Genomic DNA, 23,443 nt, shown 5'->3' on the forward strand with positions numbered 1-23,443 from the left:
TGTTGTTACTAAAATATTAAAATATTATAATAAGATTTTTAATTCATTATTAAACTTGATTACTTTACTTTTATTTTTGTTTGTCTTATTATAGTATTTATTTTTTTCTTTTATTTTAGATATTTTTACTTGTATTATTTTATTTTTTAAGTTTCAAGTTAAACATTAATATTTTAATACATTGATGAAAAATTGAATGCATGTATATAAAAGTTAGAGGATAGAAATAGAAATAGAAATAGAGAGATAGAGAAATAGGAGGGAGGGAAATAGAGTTAGAATTAGATGGTTTATTGGGCATGTGAGATAGGTCTTTTAGGAGAAAATTTTAAGTGGGGGAGATAGTTTAGGAGAAATTTTAGGAAGGGAGATGGCTTAGCTGATTGGGAATGTGTGTGTGTGTGTGTGTGTGTGTGTGAGAGAGAGAGAGAGAGAGAGTGGAGGGGAGTTGGAGTGAGACTATAGTGAAGGAGAGAGGAATGCCACATTGGCCATTGCAACATGGGAGGACTAGGAAGGGGGAAAGGGGAGAGAGAGAGAGAGAGAGAGAGAGAGAGAGAGAAGGAGGAAGCAAGAAAAGGGGGAGGGGGGAGTGGAAAGGTGATCTGGACAACCTTGCTTTATATATATAGTATAAATAAGCTTGGATGGGGTACATATAATGATACACATTGAATACGTATAGATGCAATAGAGAGATGTGGATATGTTTTAGATACATTTGGGAAATTTCTACAAATCTCACAAATATATCAATAACACTAAATTTAATGTTTAAATAATCACAAATAAGGTGTAAATACATACAAAAAGCATATTTTAATGTTATATGTGAGGAAATATATTACAATCAATAAAACAAAATACATAAATATCATATAACTTCATTGATAATATATCAATTAAGAACCCAATGTGCTTCAAAAAAATTAATGCCCCATTCGCTTTTTGGTAAGTTACTTACCCAGGTAAATGCATTTACCCATGTTCTTTTACTTCCCAATTAAATAAGACAATGACCATTTTAGTCATAAAAATTCATTATTAAAAGGGGCATTTTTGTCACATCCAAGTGTTGACAACTTTCCCCTATGTGGGAAAGTTATTTACCCACTTGGGAGATGTTGCACCCTAAAAAAAACTTGAGAGATGGACACCACTCAACCAAGTAAGTGATACCCAAAAAAATAAATTATCCTTGGTCCCCACATAAATATGAATAAAAAAACATGTGTTTCTTGGTCAATGGGATTCACAAAATCTATTGACCAACTTTCCCCCCTCTCAAAAGAGAGAGAGAGAGAGAGAGAGAGAGAGAGAGAGAGAGAGAGATAATGCCCCCTAAGATTCCAAGGAAATAGATGTCTTATGGGCCATGGTCCTTAAACCGAAATATCATAGATCATTGTCTTTTTGGCGCTACAAGGGCAAGCATATGGACTTCATCTCTTTAGTCCAGCATTATGGCCTGTGGAAAGGTTATTATTAAAGGTTGTACTTGGTTGGTGTCAAATGGTTAGCAAAGTGACATTTTCGACAATCTTTAGTCTCTTATAAGCTCTTAATTAGAGAAACCACAAAGTTGGCCTCGCCAATGCAACCATGTTGTCTTGCTAATTGACCAAAATGAACATAATTGGAACCAAGGTTCAAAGTATCGACACGTATTGGCCCGTATTGGCCGATACGTATCGTATCGGGAGCATCCTGATATGCCCCTACAGAGGGTGTATCGGGGTTCTGACCGGTTCTGGGGGTGGAGGAGCCTTAAACTGACCCCCCTGAACCAGTTTTAGAAAAAATTAAAAAAAAAGTAAAAAAAATAGTACTGGTACCGCCCAATACGCCCCTACTGGAGCATCGAGCATATCGATATTTAGAACCTTGGTTGGAACCATATGGTTTTCAAACTATTGTTGACTCAAACGGTTGGACCATTTAGCTCAGGAACTGGTTAGGGTATTGGTTTTGTTTTAACCCCAAACGATTATTTTGCCCAAAACCATTGAATTGGTCAACGACCTACTAACCTGGGTGGTTGAACCGTTGACCCATTCGATCCAAACAATGATTTTGGGCCATTTTTTTAATTATTTTTTTAGTTTTTTAGAATGTTAAGGTCAATCCATTTAGACTGGACGGCCGAATTGCCAACTTGAAAACAGGTGGTCAAAGCAATTCCAGTTTTGGGTCAGTTTTTAAAACATTGGCTAGAAACATTCATCTTATCCACTCTTGCTTTGATGATGAAACAACACGTTCAATCATGCAATTCCAACCGCCACCTTAGACTATTTTTCTTGTAGTACAAATAATTCAGGGTATAAACTCTTAAACACCTACTCGATGGAGGGTAGATCAACAACCTATATTTTTCCAAATCTAAGCAGGAAATGTTTTTAAAAGATGAACTCCTTAATTCCCTTTGTTTCTCTATATCAAACTATTTCTTGGGTGGTGTTGGATGGGAGCACTACCAATGTCAGTGAAATTAGCTAAGTACTACCCACTTTGATTCTACTTGCTATCAAGGTCCAAAGTATCGACATTGGCCGATATGCCGGTAGGGTGTATCAACCTGTATTGGTACTTTTTTTATGTTTTATATATTTATTTTTTCAAAACTGGTTTATAGGGGGTTGGTTTAAGTCTCAACTACCCTTTGAACCATGGTCTGACCCAATACAACCCCTGAAGGGGCGTATCGGGAAGCTCCCGACATGATACGTATCGATCGATACAGGGGCAATACGTATCAATACTTTGAACCTTGGTCCCGCCAAATCTAGTGTAAGGACAAAGGAAGGATGCCACCACCACGGTTCAAAGTATCAACACAAGCCGATACACTGGTAGGGCATATTGGCCTATATCGGTTCTTTTTTTATGTTTTATTTATTTTTTTCAAAATCAGTTCAAAGGGGTTGGTTTAAGTCCTGGCTACCCTCTAAATCATGGTCTGACTTGATTCAACCCTTCTAGGGGCATATCGAGAAGCTCCCGACACGTACGTATCAACCGATACTTTGAACCTTGCTTTCTATCTTTGACATGCTAATCAAGAAATTACTGATAATATCTTCTTTCAGTGCCCTATGGTCCTTCCTATTTGGTTTGGTTCTTTCATGGGCCTTCAAGTTGAGCAACACCGAAGCTTTTGTGATTTTCTCTAGGAATTAATGGCTTTGTATTGACAAACTATCTGGTTAGACTCACACCACTTCTATATTGGTTAGAGGTATCATCATGATATGGTTCATATGGAAGATGTGAAAGGGTAAGTCCTTCTTTCACAATCATGTTCTTGCATCCATAATGGCTTGTATATCTAACTTGGTCTGATAATAGCAAAGTTTTTAAAACCGAATCGGACAACGAATCATTCAGGGGTTCAGTTCCTAGTCAAATGGTCCAACCATTCAAACCAAATGGATGGCTCGTTCTAACAAAGAAAACAACCAAAATTTATTGGACGGTTCAAACACCAGGGTCAGCAAATTGCTGACCAAATCAACGGTTTTTTGCCAATAGACAGTTCTAGGGTAAAGCAGAACCAATCAAGTGATTGGTTCCCAGTTTTTCTGGTCCGGCCTGGATTTAAAAACATTGGATAATAATCCAATGCCCCTTCAATGAGATTTTGCTCCTCCTCCTCCACGATGGCTTAAACCACTCTAAAACTTTGTTAAATTGAATATAGACGATGCTTGAAAGTTGAGAAATGCTGCTTTAGACAAAATTATTAGGACCCATTTGGGAGGGCTTCTGCCTTGGAGGCAAGGTGAGGTGATTCAGCTGTAGTGGTTGAGCACCTGTATTATGGAGAAGTTACTTGGAGTAGCTTCTTATTTCAGTCACATTTTTAGCATTCGAAACATAGTGAAGCATTTTTTTGGATTTTTACCAAATAAATCTATCTGCATTCCCATGTGGGGCTCAACTCAGAATGCCAAAAGCTGCATCTCAAAAGCCCTTCCAAATAATATATTAGGCTTTTTGGAGTTGGTCTTTAAAGACCAATTAAGACTGTTCGTGTTTGACAAGTATATTTGTTTATTGGACTATTAAAAATAGATTAGAAGGATATATGCGATGCAAAAAAGTCCAACTACAATGCATTTAAAATATTTGTTGCATGTTAAATTAAAATTTCAACAAATCATATTAAAGATGTCAAATGGTCTGTCTACCTTTTATTGGTTTGTGTTTTTCTCATAGAGTAAAACCCCATTCAAGGACCTCACCTAAAAGCTTAAATTGTTAGGTTGAATGGTTATTTAACATGGTTGGTATCATAGTCTCTAAATTAGAGGTGTAAAACGGGTCGTGCCGCCCTCCCCTGGGATAACTTGGGGGTCGGCCTAACACGGCCAATATCCCAAGCCCATGCGGGCCCAGGCCATGCCGCAGGCCAGGCAGGTCCATGGGCCAAGCTTTGGGCCAGGCCGGGCCGTGGACCAAGCCAAAGCTATTTATATAAAAAAATTGAAAATAAAACTTAAAAAAAATTATATGAATTTTGATGTATACAATTGCTTATATATACAATAATTAAATAAATTAGTATAATAAAATTGAAAACAATTGTTTATTTTATCAATATACTATAACTATATATTATTATATAATTATAAATTATATAATATATTATATATTATATATATAAATAATATATGGGTCATGCCGACCCAGTATTGTTTATTGTAATATTTATCTTCATATAACCTATGGAAGTATGCATTTCTCATGTCTTTATATCTTATTCATAGATAATTCAGCTTTTGGTTTAGTATTATTAATGTCTTTATGTGATTTGTGTGCATTTCACTAGCATATCCAAGCGTTTCTATATCTTTCATTCATATCCATACATTTCCAAAGCATATCCTTATCCGACTTATCAGATATGATACCTAATACCGATACTTTGATCCTTGAATATAGTTACTTTAATTAGAAAAAAAAAAATCTCAAATCATGTTGGAAGAGATCAACTTCAGTGAATGTATCCATACCATTTACATAACCTTTTAAAGTCGTGCATTGGGAGAATTCATGTCATGGGTGCCCCAGAGAACATCCTGACCATGTATTGGAAACATCCCGACCATAGAGATGTTTCCAATGCACGTTGAAATGTGCATGTGGGGCGCTTGTGGCGCACTGATGTGGTCTCACATTAGGAATATCTATGTGTCTATATTAGACATGTTCATGGGTCGGGTAGTCCAATGGCTTGGCCTATTATTTTTCGGGCTTGGACAAAATTTCAGGCTCACGGGCTCGGACTCGAGCTTTCTCAAATAAGTCCAACCAGATACTATTACATATAACAAAAAAATATTTATGTTATATATAATAAATTTATATAATATATATTTATTTCTTAAATTATTAATTTACTATTAGAAAATACAAATTAATTTATTATTAAATTAATATAATATTAATTTATAAAAATATATCAAAAATAAAACATTTTGTGTATAGATTGGACTTTAGACTTTATATAAGAGCTGGGCTCGAGCTCAAGATTTAAGGCTAATGGTTGGGCCGGACTTGGGCTTGAGCTCGGACATGCACATTTTATATTGATAAAGTGGCAATGCCCGGCCCATCAATAGGTCTAACCTGCATGATATTCCCGATGCAAGGCTTCAACGGTCTGAGCATTGAAGTGTATTCCATGTTGGAAAGACTTTGAACGGTTTGTCTATTGGGAGCAGATACAGGAAAAGTGAAAACAATACACCAGTGAGTCAGTGACCACTGACCACTGACCACTGACCAGACAACCGGACGGAAGTCCGGAATCACACGTCCGGACGTTCCGCGGTCAAGCTCCGCTTTAAGACAGGACCAGACCAATCCGAGTCTCCTAGACCGGGTAGAAATATCCACCACGCGCCCGTGGAACCGTTCTAGATATTTTTGTTGTCGAATAATTTAATAAACGTTTCTCCGGTTCAGTCATCCAATCACATCTCGTTAAAAAATCCTTAATAAAAAGATCTAGAGCCAAAAGCCAAAAGGGAAAGAACAAAGAACCGGAAGTACGGAGTACCTTCACTCAATCACTCCGTCAGTCTGCTTACCGTCTCCGCCTCGCCCACCGTTCTTTCTCTCGACTCTGGCAAATATATAAATACCGAAGCGAGATCCTCTCCCCCGCTCAACTTGTTTCCAATCTATCTTCCAACCCAGACTGTCTCTGAGAAGAGATTCTCCGACGACTTCAACTTGTTCATGTATGATAACCATCGATTCCTCCTCCGTCGCAGAATCAAGCATGGACAACACCTCCCATGACCACCTTCATCTCCATACCACCAACACGGTCGACGACCTCCAAAAGACCAGCACTAAGCACCGCCGTGCCTGCGGTGGTGACGGATTTGGTGATGACGGCGAAGCCCTGGCCGGAGAAGGCGAGAGAGAGGTCTGGGCGACTTTCAGTAAGAGCTTTCACCAGGTCCAGACGGTCTTGGATCAGAATCGTGTTTTGATTCAGCAGGTTAACGATAATCACCAGTCCAAGATCCCCGATAACCTCACCAAGAATGTTGCCCTAATTCGTGAGATTAATGGGAATATCTCCAAGGTCGTCTCGCTCTACTCCGATCTCTCTGCTAATTTCTCCAATATTGTTCATCGGCGCCGTGGTGCGAACGCCAAGAGCGACGGCAACATCGACAGTAATGACAAGGAGGAGTACATGGAGGCCTGATTCGGTAATCTCAATAATTCCGTTTCCTACCACCAAGCCTATGTTAAGTTGGTCTTCCTAACTCCTAAGCATACTTCAGTAGCCAGTTATTGCTTCTCGTTAATTGTGTCGGATTGGTCGTGTGCCGAGGGGGAAGATAAGATTTAGGTCTTCGGCTTTAATGTGCCAGTGTGTGGTTGTCTTGTGTTTGTTGCTGGTTCTGTCATGGTCGTGGGTCTGCTAGTGGTTATATTATAATGCCTAAGTGATGTTTTGTTATGTTGTCTGTTGAATTCTCTTATCAGGATATTTTCTGTGGGATTACGATACCACCTTCCTCTTTCAACTGCATTCATGACGAGGTATTTAAATTCTCAATGAATCTCTGCTCTACCACCTCATTAGTAATAAAACAGTGCTAAGGAGCACAAGGAGGTCATTGCAATTCAATGAATCTTCTTTGGTTTGCTCCAAGTAGAAACATTTCTTCCCTTGAGATGGGTCAATCTGGTTGGTAAATTAGGTAATTGTCAAAGAGCTCCTGCTTTATGGGATGTGGTTGCACAATTAGTATATATACAATCCACAGGTTATCCAGCCATGATATGAAGTGCCCAGCTTGATGAAAAGACCCAATTCCATCTCTTCTTTTTACCTGATTCATCAAATTATATAGTCAGTTTCAACGACTTTGGGATTGACGACTTTTCCGTGGTTGGTGGTTGGATCATTGTATATTGTTTTCCATCTACTGTGTGTTCAGGCAGTGTATTAGCTCTGAAATTGTTGGAGCATAGACTTACATGATAGCCATTTAGTCAACTTTCATGGTTCAATTTGTTTTTTCTCTTAACTACAGCTCAAAAGCTCCAACAGAGGGTGCCTTCATATACACAGCTCATGAGTGGCAGAAAGGCAACAGTCGGCAGAAAACAGAAAGAGTGAGCAATTTATATTATTACTTCTTCACTCAGAAAAGGTTAAGACTTTGGCAATGTGGTTCTATGGGTTTGTGACACATTGCATCTATTTGACTTGAGAAGTGTCCATATTATAGCTTTCTTCTGTTCAGGGATTAAAATATCGGCATCAAGGGGCATATTGGTTAGTCAGTTTTTGAACATGTATCATGGGAAGAATGGAGACTGTCGGATAAACCAAGAAAGAAACGAAAGATTCGCAGAGAAACCCCTGAGGAAAAGCATGTGGTTCCATATTCATCTTTATATAAAACTTTTGTTCAAATAAATCTTTGATAAATAGGGAAGGTTACCTGTGGCTGTGGCTGCCTTGTTCACAAGTTGTGGAGAGCCTGCTGCCTATAAGTTCAACAAAGACTTGCCCAAATGACAGATAGTTATCCTGTTCTTTTGAATTGCTAAAATGCCCTCAAACCTCTTTCTCTCTCTCTCTCTAGAAAATGGGTTGGATTAACACCTTTCATTCTTCCTTCTTCCCTTCTTTTTCTCCCTTGGGTATATGCATCTATCTAGTGCATAGATGAATTGGGAATCAGCAAGTCTTTAGGCTGTGTTGGGTGAGAATGCGCTGAATCAGAGTGAATACTTTTTCTGTTTCTTGCTGAAAATGGAAGTAATTTTTTTTTTTCTGTCATGTTTGCACTTCAAATGGGTTTACTTCCAAAAATAGAAATAAGCTTTGCACTCATGTTAAAAAGTCAGACTCCAGTCTTGAAATTCATGTTTCTACAATTCTACCAATCACAAGATTCACAACTAAACACGATACATAATTTATTGATGCAAAACCAAACCAAATATGTATTTTCAGGAATCGAATATATTTGCATTTGCATTGAACACAGCAGACTTACCGTAACCAAATTAAGGCAACAACATATGTTGCATTTGCATTGAACACAGCAGACTTACCGTAACCAAATTAAGGCAACAACATATGTGTCATATAATTTTATCCCCTGTTTTTGTGCAAGCAACATTAGAAAAAGTGCTGTTTTTGTGCAAGCGGCTTTGTATCAAATGATTTTTCGGAACAAATCCTTCAAGTAAATGTGGATCGAATGGGTCGATCTTCAAAGGAGACATCGTTTGAGAGATAAATCAATTCACCAGCGAAATGAAACAGAAAAAATGATGAATTCATTTCACCAATCACCATTGCCAAGAAAGATGGTGAAGGGCAATTCGCAGGTGGTTGGAGTTTATGGATTTATGCTCTGATGCAATGCGCTTATTATTATATATCGTTATACACTTCTCCCTTTTCTTGTATCTTTGGATTCTACGCAGATCAGTTGGACCAAAAATGACTAGACATAGGAGATCAACATCCTGATTTTTAAAGCAGCCATATGGATAATGCCCAAATCATACATTACTAACGATCAAATAGTTGTACTGATTTCAGACTAGCCATTGTTAGTTGACAGGTCAAGGTTCAAAGTATCGGAAAAGCAAGGTGTATTGGAAGGACAATTTTAAGAGATGTATCGAAATACGCTTTAGATATGTATGGATACAGACAAAATCAAGACACGCATAAATATGGTAGAAAATTTAAATAGATCTTAAAAAATATATTACTAACTATATTTACAAATTTTATATGATTGTAAATAAATCATTTAAATGTAAAAAACCATAATTTAATGGTTTATATAAAGTGTGACATATCGGAGCACAATTAGTAACAGTTGAAAAATGCTGGAATAACTAAAACATAAAATAAACAAAAAAACTAAAATGTGAATGTTAATTTTCAAAAACCAATATAATTAATCTTAATACTTATTAGTATATAAATTTTTATAATTAATTCTAGCATTTATTAATAAACAATTGTCACTCGTTAAGAAAAGTGAAAAATTTACTTAGAATAAAAAATACATATAATCATAACAATTAAATATGTGTGGCTCATTCGTGAACTTGTGTTTGTTAAAATGAAGTGACCAGGGTTCAAATCTTGCAATACCTAAAAGTTTAAGGTTTTACACTAACAAAATGAAATTAATGAGAGAGAGATGATCATTAATTAAAGTAATTAAAGTGAGAATTTGAATTAGGTGTTAAGTTCAAATTTAAATTTAAATTTGCCTTTGACTAATTCACTAATTAATGAAAGAGAAATTAGACTTGAATAAATAACATTAATGAGAGATTCGGTATTAAATATGGATTAACAAAATTAATGATATCAATCCAAACCTATCTTGACCTAATCTAACCCGCCCACCCGTTAACATATATAATTCATTAAATGATACATATAAATTATATAAAAAAAGTGTAACATAAATTGAAAAGAAAAAGATAACAGAAATGATATAAAAATATTAAAAATTATAGAAAAATAATGGAATTTGCAAAAAAACATTGCAAAACTTATATATAAAATTAAAACACAGAAATTCCAAAAACAGAAACCACAAATTACACAAAAATAACAAAATTGTAAAATAATATAGCAAAAATTATAGAAAAATATAAAAATGAAGAAAGCAGAAATTATAGAAAAAAAAAACAAAAAGTTACACAAAAACAAAGGAAATGAATCTACAGAAACCAGATTTATAGAGGAGGTGAAGGGGCGGCTCTAGTAATTGAATATTTCATCGCAACAGCGAATGATGTTGGAGTGGGAGCTCATGTGATAATCATTTCCAATGCAAACAATAGCAACACCCGACTCAAACTCTTGAAGTCATCTCTATCCTCTGATTTTTTCGGTTTGTTGATCATCGAATGAGAAGTGAATGATAAACAAATGAATAAGAAAAAAAAGGCATTACCGCTTCGAGAGAGCCATTGATATTGTTTCGTTGATCCATTTGATCACCACTTACAAATTATGGGAGAAAAGAAATGATCAATGCATTTGTTCTCTTGGAATCTCAAAAATATAGAGGTTTGAAGCACAGGAGGGGAATAGCTAGAAGCAAACGGCGGATTAATTGATTAAACTAAAGAGAACTCAGAACTCCTCTGCTGTGGCTTCTCTTCTGTTGTGGATCCCATTATAGCTAGAAGCCCCTTCTCTTTCCCATTATCTTCATTTTCATTTACCATGGCACCATGGATTTGGTCATTTTCATGAACATCAATGATGATACAGGTTTCAGACTGGTTTTGATTCGTTGTTTTTTGAGCATGCAAACGGTAGTGTTTGCAAAGAAAACCCTAAAAGATTCTTCTTCTACTGGAGAAGACGAACGAGGAGAGAAGAGAGTGTGCCTATCGATCGAAATATGAAGAGGCTAAAAGGGTTATCTGTTGGATATCCATGACCTAACCCACCCAAGCCATTAAGTCTCTCCCTTGTTGGGTTACCAAACCCATCAGACCCGAGACTAAATGGATACAATCCAACCCGGCCATTATCAACATGTGTCCGTGAAAATATTGGCCTATGTATGAATCTAATCAACTGAACAATCAAACAGTGGAAACATTTTGTAGAATTTTTGGTTCTCTTTTACTACTATTTCTACCTACATGTATTATGTATCTAACTGGTACGGGGTAGGCAAGCCTGCAAAAAGGGGTGTTTTGGAATTGGGATAGGCAAGCCTACAACCGATCCCCTGAAACATTTTTGAAGAAAAAAAAAATTATCAAGTATCTAAATACGTGATACACCTGTTCGTGCGTGATACTTTAAACATTGATCACAATATATATTGAACAATACAAAGTTGGATGTTTGGCGTATGTTGGAGCAAAACCCATCTGTTGTTTTTTTTTTTTTCTCTCGATAGCTCTTGATGTTTGTTGTTTGACGTACCAATCAACACACTTTTTATGCGAGCTCTCAAACAGTGTTTTCTAAACAAATTGTGAAATTGGGTTAACAATGTAGCGACCTAATGAAAAAATTTTGGAAGCCCCTAATATCCTACACTTCATTGATATCTTATGATATATATATAAATTTGATTGGAGTTTTTGCTTCTCAAAATTTTTTAAAATTCAAAAATCAACTCTTAATCTAAAAGGAAATACAGAGCTTCTAAATCCAAGTTATACAGGGAATATACAAATCGGGATGAGTCTTATCTTCGTCCAATACTCCCCCTCAAGGTGGTGCATGAGGATTGCGAACGCCTTTGTGAAAATGTCGGCAACTTGTTCACCGGTACGGACATAGGAAGGTGCAAGGGTGCCGGCTTGGAGCTCATTGCTAATGAAATGACAATCGACTTCAATATGTTTGGTTTGCTCATAGAAGACAGGGTTTGCAGCAATGTGCAGAGCAGCTTGATTGTCACAAAACAAGCGTATAGGTTGAGGATGAGATATACCCAAAGACGACGACAAACCTTTTATCCACTTCAACTCACAACTGGCAATAGTCATTGACCGGTATTCAGCCTCAGTAGAGGAACGGGAGACAGTATGTTGTTTCTTAGTCTTCCAGGAGATGTAGGAATGTCTAAACATGACAAAATACCCAGTAAGAAAGCGACGAGTTAGAGGACAACTCGCCTAGTCGGAATCATAATAGGCATACAATTGCAGATCACTATCAGAGCGCAAAAATATTCCTTGACTAGGACGTCCTTTCAGATAACGAACCACACGTAATGCCGCATCCCAACGATCAACACGATAACATTGCATAAATTGAGCCAGGACATGGATGCAATAACTGAGCTCCGGCCGTGAAATGGTTAAATAAATCAAACTGCCCACAAGACGATATCGTTCAGGGTCATCCAGGAGTATTCCGTCAGCAAGGGCAAGTTTATGATTCTGAGTAATAGGAAAGTGAGCAGGTTTAGATCCCAATAAGCCAACTTCTATAATAATATCAAGTGCATATTTTCTTTGGCAAAGAAATATCCCTGATGATCCGCGAGTCACTTCGATGCCCAAAAAATATTTAAGAACACCCAAGTCCTTCATGCGAAAACACCGGTTCATATACTGTTTAAATTTGCGTATGAACTCCGGGCTATTCCCACCAACGATTAAGTCATCAACATAAACCATGAGTGCAAGACAACCCTATTCTTGCAATATGTAAATAGGGAATAATCGAAATAGGACTGTTCAAACCCAAAAGTTTTCACGGTAGCACCTAACTTAGAGAACCAGTTCCGGGGGGCTTGCCGCAAACCATACAAAGATTTCTGGAGTTTGCATACCTTTCCAGTCCCGGAGGCCGAAAAACCTGGAGGAGGTTTCATATAGACCTCTTCATGGAGATCATCGTGCAGAAAAGCATTGTGGACATTCATCTGATGCAATTCCCAATGTTGGGCCGCAGCAACTGCTAAGAAGGTTCGAACTGTGACCATTTTAGCCACAGGGGCAAAGGTCTCATTGTAATCAAGACCTTCAACTTGAGTGTTGCCCAAGACTACCAACCGTGCTTTAAATCTTTCAATGGATCCATCAGAGTTGTACTTGATTTTGCAAACCCATTTACACCCGATTGCCTTTTTTTCTAGGTGGGAGGTCTTCCAAGGTCCATGTCCCATTGTCTTCCAAAGCCCGTATCTCTTGGCGCATAGCCTCGCGCCACCAAGCATCAGCCATTGCCTCAGAGAAACTAGTAGATTCTCGACCTGCAGTAACAACTGCCAAGAAATGTTTGTGTTTCACAGAAAAATTATCATACGTCATAATGAGTTATGGGATAAGGAGTACCTGAGGACTGAGATGATGCAAGTGAAACAGCGGAGGGGTCTAAGCGATGAGCTGAGTGTGTGACAAAGTCCTGCAAATAGCTGGGGGTCCACTTTTCTCGATGTCCGCAGCCTAATACCTCTGTGGTGGGTTGAGGAGCACCTGGAGTTTCATTATCTCTGTAATCTGTATGGCTCCTTGTCTCATCAAGAGGACATGCCTCCTCATCATTACCCGTGTTCGGATGTCCTTCATCGATCGTGTCGCTCCCCCTGACTTCTATATGAAGTGACTCAGATACCATGTCAGGAGGAGTGGTCCAAGGCAACCCAATATTTTCTTTGGCTACAGGAGGACTGGTTATAGAGGCTTGATGTTCCGGAGTGGCAAAGGGAAACTCGGCCTCACTAAACACCACGTCTCGTGAGACGAAGTAATCACCAGAGTCAAGGTCATACAATTTCCACCCCTTTTTCCCGAAAGGATACCCAACAAAGACACATTTCCTACTCCTAGTGGCAAACTTGTCACGGTCCCTAGTATGCGAGAAACATAAGCAACCAAAAACTCTGAGATGTTTGTAAGGACTTTGTCCAAATAGCATCTCGTAAGGTGTTTTACCACCAAGAAGGGTCGAAGGTGTCCGGTTAATCAAGTATCCTGCGGTCAAAACACACTCACCCCAGAAATTGATCGGAAGATGTGCTTGAAACCTGAGTGCTCTGGCTACATTCAAAATATGACGATGCTTTCTCTCCACACGACCATTTTGTTGTGGTGTCCCAATGCAGGAAGTTTAAATAAAATTCCTTGCTCGTCAAAATATGGCTTCAAAGATCTAAACTCTGTTCCATTATCACTCCTTACCACCTTAACCTTCTTATTAAATTGTCGCTCAATCATAACACATAAATTTTTGAATGTTCTGCCAACTTCACTTTTTTTAGCTAGCAAATAAATCCAAACCACTCGAGAATAATCATCAACAATTGTCAGAAAATATACCGCACCACAAGATGTAGGTACTCTATAAGCACCCCATAGGTCACAATGAATTAATGCAAAACAATCAGTCGCCTTATTGCTACTTTGAATAAAAACATCTCTAGTTTGTTTTGCCTTTAAACAAACATCACAGGTTTTGTTCTTACTATTATTGAGATTAAGAAGTAAGTTAACCGTTTGATAAGAAGGGTGTCCTAATTTCCGATGCCACAAATCGCATGACCCAATTCCATCTGTCTTGTAAGCTCGAATCGGTGCCACACCCTTGAAGACATAGACCCTATCAAGCTGTTCACCAGCACCAATCAAAGTCCTCGAGATGCGGTCCTGTATCACACACAACTTATTAGTAAACATCACAATATAATCTATGTCACGAAGTAACCGACCTACTAACAACAAATTACAATTGAGTTTTGGGACATATAATACGTGCAACAATTTAAAATTATTTTCAAGTTCAACGGTGCCTTCTTTCACGGCCTCGGTGTGCACACCATTGGGTAACTTAACATAACAAGGTACAATATCATAGGTGTCGACGAGCATATTTAAATTCCCTGTCATGTGATGTGATGCCCCAAAGTCAACAATCCATTCAGTGGAGTAAATCTTACCAGAGAGTTTTTCATTAGTCCTAGTTTTGTAAGCATTAAACATGCTTACAAAAGTCTGTCATTGCTCGTCATTAAGCCCGTTCAGTCCGGTCCAAGACCTGTTCATGGGTCGGGTAGCCCGACGGCCCGCCCCCCGGCTGGGCTTGGTCATATAATTAGGCCCGCGGGCCTGACCTCGGGCTTAACACAGTAAGCCTGGCCCGAGCCCGGCCCGACTCAATATTATATATTTTATAAAATATATAAATAATATAATATTTATTAAAATATATATTTATAATTTAATATATATATATATATATATATATATATATATATATTATTCTTTTCTTTATAATTTCAATCTATCTCTCTCTATTCAGCTGCTTCAACATTAATAATAATAATAGTATAAGCTAAATTTTGGGCCCGGGCCCAGGCTCGGGCTTTGGGCTTTTTATGAGGGCTGGGCTCGGCCCCAAGTTGTAGGCCTGATGGTCGGGCCAGGCTTGGGCTCGGCCTTAAAAAAAATTGTTAATACACAGTAAAAGCCCAACCCAAGCCCGGCCCGATCCGGCCATGAACAGGTCTATCCGGTCCTGTCTCCGTCATTCATGATTGCATTAGCAGCCACCTCACGACCTGCCGATGACTGAGCAACATGACCTTTTGCCGAATCTCGATCATGTCCGCCAGAGGGTCCACCCCCTTTTCCTTGACTTGTTCCACGCTCGATCGACATACCATGGGGTCCGTTTCCCCACCATTCAAGTTATCCAATTAACTGAAACAATTCTTTGCTTCATGATCGACCACAATTGTTGCACTCTTTTTTTCTTTTGAAGCAGCTCTACTGTCTCCGATGTCTACGAGGCTTGTGTTGCAAAACCAACCGCATTGCCCGTTAGTGGTAGTTATCTCCTTTCAAGACCACCTGATTATCTTATCTGATGGATGCAAAACCCCTTTGCCATTTGACATTTCTATCTCTTCTCGACGCCGGAGTTTCGCCGGACAGACGAAATTCCGCCGAGAAACCATTAAGGACGACGGAGAATTCCACTGTGGCTTCGTTTCCAGTCGGGGAGCGCGAAATAGATCTCGGCAATATCAACGTTCACCCGTCTATGGAGTTCAAGAAACTCCAATCGTTCCTGAGTCAGAAAATCGGAATCTCGCCTCATCAGATCTCTGTCTCGCTTATCCGACGGAAACCGTCAAAGTCACCGCCTGGGTATCGCCGCAAAATTCCGGTCACCAAGAAGGTAGATTTCTCTGCAATTCTTGGAGAGAAAGATTGCTTCTTTTATGTCACGCTGATGAAGCGATCGAGGAGGGAGAGAAGAGGCAAGCCCCGCCGAATCCTCGAGGAGGAAAATTATTTGTCTCCGCATCTGATCGATTCCGCGCAAGAGAAAGTACCTCCTCCGAAAAAGATTCTCCTTCGGCGCAACGCCGGCCTGGTATCGCTGTTCTACGATCAAGTTACGCCGCCAGAGTATCTGTACAGCGGACGAGAAATACTGGGATTCAGAATCGTCGATAATTGGCTGTGGTCGGAACAAGATCTGCAGCCGATAACCGTCGGTCAGTAGCCATTATATCGAACAGAGTTAATCGATTTGTAGAGGCATAAGTCGCTACACCTCTCACTTTGACTCGAGAGGAGGTGCACCCGCTGAAAGTGTACAGAGGGCCTCTAGTTAACCTGAGCTAGGCCCGGTGAGTCTGTTGCTCATTCTACGTACCACAGCTTAACTACGAGTCTCATGCGTGACCCTGCAGCAACAGAATTATGTTGATGGTGTTTGGTATCAGAGTTGTTTCTCCAAAGTGTTTCCTCCATGTCAGCACCATGTAGATCTCCCTCTCCCTCCCTCCCTCTCTCTCTCTCTTGTTTGGTTGAATATTTTAAAGTCGCTTCAAGCAACATGAATACCTCAACTTTATGAGAGCAACTTTGACGAAGATGTCATTTTGACATTTTACGTTTTCATCATTTTGCCTATGTGGTGCCTAAATGGCACCAAACTGATTATAAACACAAAACCTGTTATGGGATTCAAGGTATGGCCATTGTTGTTTAAGAAAATAGCAACGATACCAGACATCACCCTGATCATATACTGCCCGATGAAAGAATTCAACCTAGTACAAGGATGCAAAATGGTGGATGTTGATACTTTGAATACAGGGCTGGTCAAACTTTTGCCTTATAGTCAAACTTTTGCCTTTTCCAACTCTCATAAAATTTTATGGGTTTATGTAGATGGAAATAATGCCAGATGAAGAAATTTATCAAAGTACAAGAGGTTATGTATCATAGGTGAGGGTTTTATTAATAAAACCAAAAGGCTTAATCCTCTCTAAATAGGGTGACTCAAACTCTACCAGTTCATGCAGCTACGTTTTTTTTGTCGGTGCTCATGCAATTACAGACGTAGGGTTTGTGTTTCTCCCATACCCATGTGTTCTTTTGGTGCCATTCATTTAGGCCTCATCACATCTTTTTTTTTTGGGTACATATATCCCTAGCAAGTCTACCACCAAAAAAAGGGGGATTTTATCGTTCAGTCCACCCCACAATTTGTACAGTTACCATCATCTAACATGCATGGATGTGAGAAAGAATCTGCTACCATCATCTAGCATGCAACTCCAATGAAAATATGAACACACTAGTGTTTTAAAAATCAGTTGACATAATATTTTGCCTTGTGCTTCAGATGCTGGTGCGTTCCTTGTTTTATTGGAGGTCGTATGCGACAATGGTTGCAGCAGATTTGAGGTCGTAGGGGGTATTAGCCAATATATGGTTTTGTTTTAGAAAACAAAATAACCCCCAAATCCGCAAAAGCAACATAATTTTTTGCTGAGGTAACATAAACTGGTGGTGGTTTTTGTTCCAAAAACAAAACCATACACAGTGGCGAACACCCCCTTAAAGGATGCTTCATTGGCCCTGCCTGCCGAGAAATAATCGAATAGGAAATAAAGGTAGAGGTCCTGCTTATTGATCATCCCTCTCTTTTTCATGGCTTCCATCACAAAGTACTCAGAGAAAACGGGTTTGCTTAGAGAATCTGTAACTGGTTTTCTTCCTAAGACAAGCAGGAATGGAAGAGATACCTTCTGCCACCAGCAGCAGACAGCATTTGTAATTTAGCACAATCAATAATGCAAAATACTTCCCAGTTCCCTCAAGCAAAAAACATCTCTTTGATTTCTGAACTAAAGTGGATAATGTCCTGTCTTAAATTAATACTTTCATCCTATGCTCTTTAGTTTTAGTCAGGAGATATCATACCGACACCATGGTTGTAACGAAGGATGAAACAAGAAAGGGTTGTTCCTACATTGAGTAAGATGGCGCAAAGATGGGCGATTACAAGGGAAGCTCGCCACTGTCTGCAATGGCAACTTTGCTTTTTGGGGCGCCACTCTGTCTCCCTTCAGCCTCAATCTTGTAAACCACATCCATCCCAGAAACCACTTTGCCAAACACCACATGTTTGCCATCCAACCTGTAAGAAAATCAAAAAGTAATTGCAGGTTAAAATCCTTAAAAAGCCACAAGATTTACGGCATTGAAAACCGTGGGCGTGTAAACTTTAGACAATAGAAAAGCTTGGAAAATGTTATTAAGGATCTGTTTGGTTCACAGTCGGAATTGGAATCAGAATGGTCTATTCCCATAGTCTGTTTAGTTCAGATAGGAATCAGAATGGGAATTGAAATTAGCTGGAATGGAATTTCATTCCCAAGGGAGGGGGCATGGCCATTTCCTCCAATGGGGGAATGCTGAAATGGGATTTCAATTCCGCCCAACCAAACAGTTGGAAACGTATGGAAAGAAACACAAAATTGTTACCAGCTAGTTGTTACAGTTGTAATAAAGAACTGTGAACCGTTGGTGTCTCGCCCAGCATTTGCCATCGACAAAAGCCCTGCACCCAGCAATAAATAAATAAACAAATATCCTTTCAGCATACAAGTTATCTTTTAATATTTTATGTACCATTTCATGGATATATACAAGCTACGAGAATGGTATTAACTACCTAGCTACTTGAAGAGGGTTTACAAGCTTACCTGGTCCAGTGTGCTTAATTTTGAAGTTCTCGTCAGCAAACTTCTCACCATAAATTGATTCTCCACCTCTTCCATCCCCAAGTGTAAAATCACCACCTTGAATCATAAAGCTGGGAATGATCCTATGGAATGTACTTCCCTTGTAGTGGAGAGGCTTCCCATTCTTCCCAATACCTTTCTCCCCTGCAATAAGAAAGAACTTAATGCATAAGATCAACCTCTGGAAAAGTTGTTTTCATTGGTAGTGACCTTATATGTTCCATTGAAGTCTAGCAATCAACCCTCTCACTCAACCTCCTTCCTAGAGAAACGATAGTTAAGAAATAGACTATGAAGCAGTCCAACATTGCAACTACAAACATGTAACACCAGAATGGAATACATGGTAAACAGGTATAGAACCAACATAGAGACCATTACTGGAAAGCAAGGTACCCAAATTGTTGGCCAACTTTGGCATTCACATAAATGAGAAACTCATCCTCCAAGACACAGGTTTCTCTAAAAATGCACCATAGTTTCCAAGGGCACATACACCTGACATGAGTTGCAAATTGAGATGATGACAAAGGCTAGAATGTATTCCTGCTATCATCCTAACAAAAGAACTAAAGGGAAAGAAATTTGAAGGATTCACCAAAAATGATTGCATCCATCACTTAAGGCTCCACCCATCCCAAAAGGCTCCAGGTTATCAACATTAGAACATTTAGCACAAGAAGTTTTTTTGGGCAATGGCATGTTGTGGTGATTTGAACACTCTCTTATATGTTTTTAACGGTGGCTTATGGTCAGCCATGATGCCTGCTGAGTATACCTTGTACTGATAGGAAAAAAAGGGTTTGCAGACTTTTAAGTGCTTTATATTATTACTAAAATGCTTTTCATCTAGCTTCTTATTAAAAACATCATTTCGCTCAAGAAGCAGATCCAAAGCCTTCTATGAGAACTTTGACAATATAATGGGTGTTCTATGGCAATCCAAGCTCCTTAGGAGTTACTGATACGAAGGAGTGTATATAAGCTTTTCTGGGATGAAAGCAAATGCAAACCTAACAACCAAGATACTGACCCTACTATAAGGATTATTCATAGATTTCAAATTTTGAAGATTTATGATTAGAAGGTGATTGCAGGGACCCCTTGACTTGGGGTTTCAGAAGGAAACAAGGCCTGCTGGAGACAATGCTACATTATAAAACAAACTAGCAAGAAGAACTTGTTCTTACTCTTAGAAAAAGAGAAAAAAAGGAAAAAAATTATATCCTTCACCACATATTCTATTGTCAGCCACATATTCAAACATCTCAACAAGGACGAAATTTATAAATTCCAGCACCTAAAAGAAAGGAGGGGAGAAAAAGAGAGCGTATACCTGTACAAAGTGCCCGAAAATTTTCTGATAAACAAAGATAATGGTATAAAATTAGTATCTCCCCATAAATTGTTACAAAATCTGAAGAAAAGCACTCCTAGCAACCATCTGTTCCCATGTTTTACTTCAATAAACATCATTGTACCTGCGGTTTTGGGTACAGTTTTTCCAAAGAGGCCCATAACAATGCGACCTGCAAGCAAAAAGAACTACAATGATACACTATCGCAACATGATACTAGCTGACATCTAGCACAGCAAAGGGCCACTTCATATCCATTCTCTCAAGAAATGTTAACAGTGAATGTCATTGAAAAACCAGAAAATTTGGTCTTAAAAACATATTATTTCAGCTTCACATGGACAAGGAAGAATCTTGCTGCACAGTATATTAGCAAATATGACCCTAACGATGGCAGGACTTTATTTATTTCTGAAAATAATTATTTTTCTTTACTTTCTCCAGAGCTTGCATGCACATTTTACTTTCATTTTCTGTTATCATGCCAAATAAACTTTTGCACAAACATTAAATAAATCTGATTTTAGCGTTCACATTTGATTAACAAGTATTGGTATAGAAAGTCCCTCTGACTCATTGGATGCTTTTCTGGAGAGGTGGAAGGATGGTATAAGCCCTTCCCAGCAATGCAGCCTCCTGATTTGAAGTCCATGAGCTCTCACTTAAGTGATTTGAATTTTGAATCTTGGCTGAAGTTTTCTTTTCTTTTCTTTCTTTTTTTTTTTTTTTTTTGAAAATGAACCTTGACTGAAGATTGAATCTGCCATCACAGTTGCCACACCCAAATCATGAGGTGGGAAAAGCCATTATATGGAACTTTGTATATACCAAATAATGACTAATGAAGGTTTCTTTAGTAATTAGACCTTGGTGCATTTACCAAAATACTCTTAAGAGGTTTTTTTTCCTTGAGATTAAAAGGTGTGTGTAGCTATTTTGGAGGCAACCACCACATAAGTTTCATGTATTCAACATTGTCTCTCATTTTAGATAGATCTCAACTCCTTGATCTAAGGTGGTTAGATAAATTAGATGTCTTTAAGATGTGATATGGTGACTCCCAAAGTAAAATATTAGGATCATAAAAGAATAATTAATCTTTTGGGAAATAATACCCAAACATTTGACACAACTCACAAGACCAATTAAATAATAGCTTCAGGCCTATCTTTCGTACTGGCTTTGAAACTCAGATCAAAATGACCACACCCGTGTATGGGGGAGAGTGTGTGTCAAGAAGAAGACATGCTTTGAACAATTTCCTTTGTTCTGATGCATAATTTATAGGATATCTCAAGAAGACTAGTTTGCTTTTTTTATAAACACCGGTACTTCAAAGACGAACTTCCCCTTGATATCTACTGAGTCAGACATGCTGATTACTGATTTTGGTATCCGCCTGAACTAGCAATTCAGATTGGAAGCCAATCCACTTGCATATTCTATCAAGAACCACAGGGTGCACTGCTTGCCCAAATTTCAGCCAATTTATCATTACTTGGTAGTCGGTACTATTCGGTCAAATGGACATCAAAATAAAATAGTGTTACGAAGGTTTTGTTGATGACATATAAAAATTTCATTCCATTATGTATGGTATTTTCTTAACATTAAATCAAGGATATCATACCAGCAGGTTTTCCATCGATCTCAATATCGAAATATACTTTGTGCGTGATTTCCTTCAAATTCTTCTTTTCTTTCTTTGCCTGAAAATAGCACCCAAAAAAAAAAACAATTAGTAGATTACTCACTAACGGGGAAAACTGTCCAATGATGGAGCACTATAACAGAAGAGAGTTATAGACGTGGAAGCCAAGATGATCGTTGAATAATTAGGAAATAAGAAATCGAGGGCTAGAACTTAGAAGTATAGCAAAATAATACCCATCCCACGAGCATGAAAGTGCGAAAGAATGGGAAGAAATGTCTAAGCAGTCAAAGCTCGAATAGTTAGTACAAAGAGAAGGAGATGCAAGCAAGTAGGCAGCCACATGCCTCACCTCATGAAGCTCTCTATCGATTTAATTTTGCACAGAACGAGTTCTGGAATTATCTAATTGATACTGGGAACAAAACTAAGAGCAAGGAGAGGGGGAAATAGCATAAGAAAAGAGAAAAGATGGTAGGGATCTTTATAGGAAAAAAAAAGAAGGGTCTTTCTCATGGATCGAATCTGAAAAGCCCCAGAAAGATACTTTCAGGATTGTTCGTGTTTAGGAGATAATTAATACTCTGTAAAACCCTATACCCTACAAAATGTGATCGACTTAAAAGGGGGAAAAAGTAGAAGTAAAGAGGAGAACCTCGATGAGAGCGAGGGTTCCAAACAAGACCAGAATCCACAGAAGCGATACAGAGAGAAGCCTTGTTGCAGCCATATTCTTCCCCCTCTCTGATCTCCCACTCTCTAGCTGAGACAGTCTGTTACAATAACTAAACATCCCTTTATAGTTTCGGACGTCCGATTGGATCGAGTAAGAATCAATCTCCCAGAGTCCAGAATACCCCCAATCCCAGGGTTGCAAAACCCGGCAGAAGATTCCCATTTTCCATTTGCATCTTGATTCGACCCGAAACTGCACACAGAATTGTAGGGGGTGTCAATGGAGCCGGACCGGTTTTTGGATCGCTTTTGGGTTGGATCCTGTTCGAATCAAAATCAATTTGGATCGGTTGGATGGATTAATAATGCATATTAAATTGGACCTGATTTATTTATAATGGATTTATATTGGATTGGGTTGGATTGGTTGGACCAATATCCGGTTCATCCTAGAAGATAAGAATACAGGTGCCAATGGGTTGTAACTAATCTAAATTAAAATCAGTTTGAACAGATTAGACAGTCCAAACATTGAATTGGATTAATCCAAAATGGTTCAGAGTATTTATTGGATTAGATTGGACCTGATACATCTGTAATTGACTCATATCGACATTAGACCAAATCCGGTCCAATTGACACGTCTATCCATTCTATTCTCGTGCAGGAACCATCAATCTTCCATGGCTTCAGATATTCCATCATCTTGA

The 23,443-nt window shown here is 38.6% G+C and overlaps 2 protein-coding genes across 6 annotated transcripts; one reads left to right on the plus strand and one right to left on the minus strand.

The window, feature by feature from the left end:
• Nucleotides 1–6,031: 6,031 nt before the first annotated feature.
• On the plus strand, nucleotides 6,032–8,383 carry LOC148870830 (uncharacterized). Of its 4 annotated transcripts, XR_016107862.1 has the most exons (4): nucleotides 6,032–6,731; nucleotides 7,012–7,068; nucleotides 7,566–7,647; nucleotides 7,779–8,383. XR_016107862.1 is itself a non-coding variant. In XM_088972619.1 (2 exons), the coding sequence occupies exon 1, from the start codon at nucleotides 6,251–6,253 to the stop codon at nucleotides 6,725–6,727; it is 477 nt and encodes a 158-aa protein (XP_088828745.1). In that variant the 5' UTR covers nucleotides 6,038–6,250; the 3' UTR covers nucleotides 6,728–6,731; nucleotides 7,566–7,735. The 4 variants fall into 4 exon arrangements, 2 of the variants coding, with proteins under 2 accessions (XP_088828745.1, XP_088828744.1); XR_016107861.1 differs by lacking the exon at nucleotides 7,012–7,068 and having other exon boundaries at nucleotides 6,038–6,731; XM_088972619.1 differs by lacking the exons at nucleotides 7,012–7,068; nucleotides 7,779–8,383 and having other exon boundaries at nucleotides 6,038–6,731; nucleotides 7,566–7,735.
• Nucleotides 8,384–14,272: 5,889 nt separating this feature from the next.
• Nucleotides 14,273–22,998, minus strand: LOC148870831 (peptidyl-prolyl cis-trans isomerase CYP20-1-like). Of its 2 annotated transcripts, XM_088969079.1 has the most exons (8): nucleotides 22,714–22,998; nucleotides 22,038–22,116; nucleotides 20,531–20,578; nucleotides 20,386–20,409; nucleotides 19,011–19,193; nucleotides 18,790–18,865; nucleotides 18,275–18,442; nucleotides 14,273–14,649 (listed from the first exon to the last, which is right to left on the minus strand). In XM_088969079.1, the coding sequence occupies exons 1-7, from the start codon at nucleotides 22,954–22,956 to the stop codon at nucleotides 18,304–18,306; spliced, it is 792 nt and encodes a 263-aa protein (XP_088825205.1). In that variant the 5' UTR covers nucleotides 22,957–22,998; the 3' UTR covers nucleotides 14,273–14,649; nucleotides 18,275–18,303. The 2 variants fall into 2 exon arrangements, with proteins under 2 accessions (XP_088825205.1, XP_088825204.1); XM_088969078.1 differs by lacking the exon at nucleotides 14,273–14,649 and having other exon boundaries at nucleotides 18,114–18,442.
• Between the last annotated feature and the right edge of the window lie 445 nt (nucleotides 22,999–23,443).

This window comes from Nelumbo lutea, chromosome 2 (genome assembly GCF_056320005.1).
Source record: "Nelumbo lutea isolate HS-2025 chromosome 2, American lotus-T2T, whole genome shotgun sequence".
Classification (NCBI taxonomy): domain Eukaryota; kingdom Viridiplantae; phylum Streptophyta; class Magnoliopsida; order Proteales; family Nelumbonaceae; genus Nelumbo; species Nelumbo lutea.